Genomic DNA, 1661 nt, shown 5'->3' with positions numbered 1-1661 from the left:
TACGACGACGGACGAATTGACAGATCTCCAACCAATAGAAACACTTTCGTACCATCGTATCATCGTACAAACGGATGCATGGGACACGGGCTTTAGTCGTGATCTGAGAACGGTGAAAAAGCGACCAATCAGGTGAAGAAATGCAGTTGAACGAAGATGAACAAGTGAACAAATTAGCAAATGATGTCCACCCAAGCGCCCTACATAGCCAATGAACGCCAAGATGCAAAAAAGCAAACAAACAATAAAATCAGCATTCGAAGCCGATTCAAACAGCATCGGATCACTTACCTCGTTGATGAGATATGGTGGTGGCATCGGTGCAAAGTGTCCCATAGCAGCAGCATGAGCCATGTGATCGAACGGAACCTCGGCTGGAGCGTAAAGGGGAGCACCAACTCCAGCGTTCGGGTCCATTGCCGGGTGGAAAATGGGAGGTGGAGGAGGTCCAGTGGTGTAGACGATGGTAGTTTCTGCGGGAATGGTAGATGGCGCGTAGCAGGGTCCTCGAGGAGGCGAAGAACCTCCGCTTGAAGGCGGCCCAGGCGGTCCAAAGGGCGGAGGCATCCCACCATTGACTGATGGCGCACCTGCGCCAGCTCCATACAATGGATAGTCATACTGAAAGCAAACATTACATTAAACCCCTGCATTCACTATTGAGCATACCAGYGTCCGCTCCGATGTAMATYAGSATRWTYTTAMAMKMAAWWGYATAKWYKAMARGCAMMRWYAAGACTGGAKCCACTAAAAAGAGATTTAACAAGCAATAACATGCCATTTTTGCACACTTGAKAATGTTTTGTTGTAAGTTGGGCTTTCGCGGTTATTGCTTGCTGYKCCSMGCAAACCAYCTCTGAAGATRCCAGTCGGYCGCGCTTGCRAAACATCAGGAAGAAWWTMTAATTCTYTGTCAACACGGCCTAAAAGCCCGCGAAATGCAGGCCCAAAAATTMATGTTCCCGASTTTGGCCGGCCACAAAWYGAACGTTTTTCKGCAAASKCACGCTTTTGSMTAAAAATTCATAACTTCCGAACCAGCACAYGGTKCGASCTGAAAATTYCAGCAACTAATAGAAGACATTYGGCCCTTAAAGTGCTGAAAATTTCGTTTAGGTCGCATAGARACTTATATAAAAAAATATTACCGACTATCGAAACGCCAGTCACGAAACGAAGAATTATCCAGAAATGCACGCTTTTGCCAAAAAAATTATAASTTCTGAACCAGCCATGATGCGMSTTGAAAATGGCCGAGCTATAGAATACTTTCGACTCCACGAGACCTGAAAATTTGCCAGCTTTAAGTTTCGCGCCTTTGACTTGAAACTGGGCTTTTTSGGGTCATGGCAAACACTTTTGTCCTGACGTTTCGCAAGCAYGATYGGCTTGCAWCATCAGASATGGTTTRCRCTGCGCAGCACAATTCTGAAGATGGAGCCACTTGTACTTACGAAACGCCAGGGAGAATTTCTTTTCCACGACGGGCTAAATGTCCAAAAACCTCATCAGCGTGTACATTACCGCTTCATCGGCGCTAAAGTTTAAATTCACACTTTCGCATTTACTCCGAGGACTCATCGCCCAAAAAAGTTCTCATTTCGCATAAAAAAAACTTTTTTACAAACTTCTTTTTGGGTATTTCGCCTCAAAAATTTTTG

The 1661-nt window shown here is 45.2% G+C and overlaps 1 protein-coding gene across 1 annotated transcript in view; it reads right to left on the bottom strand.

Annotated features, from left to right (window-relative positions):
* LOC109543879 (trithorax group protein osa) overlaps nucleotides 1–1661 on the bottom strand; it is a gene marked incomplete in the record, with an annotated part of 9636 nt that overhangs the window by 2937 nt on the left and 5038 nt on the right. The window contains 1 exon segment of the mRNA XM_048665686.1: nucleotides 291–621. Within this exon segment, the coding sequence (XP_048521643.1) occupies nucleotides 291–621 (331 nt within the window).

The sequence above is a fragment of the Dendroctonus ponderosae genome, unplaced genomic scaffold, assembly GCF_020466585.1.
Source record: "Dendroctonus ponderosae isolate FM_Combo_2020 unplaced genomic scaffold, Dpon_F_20191213v2 Dpon_F_20191213_4, whole genome shotgun sequence".
Taxonomy (NCBI): domain Eukaryota; kingdom Metazoa; phylum Arthropoda; class Insecta; order Coleoptera; family Curculionidae; genus Dendroctonus; species Dendroctonus ponderosae.
This window is presented reverse-complemented; position numbering and strand designations above follow the sequence as displayed.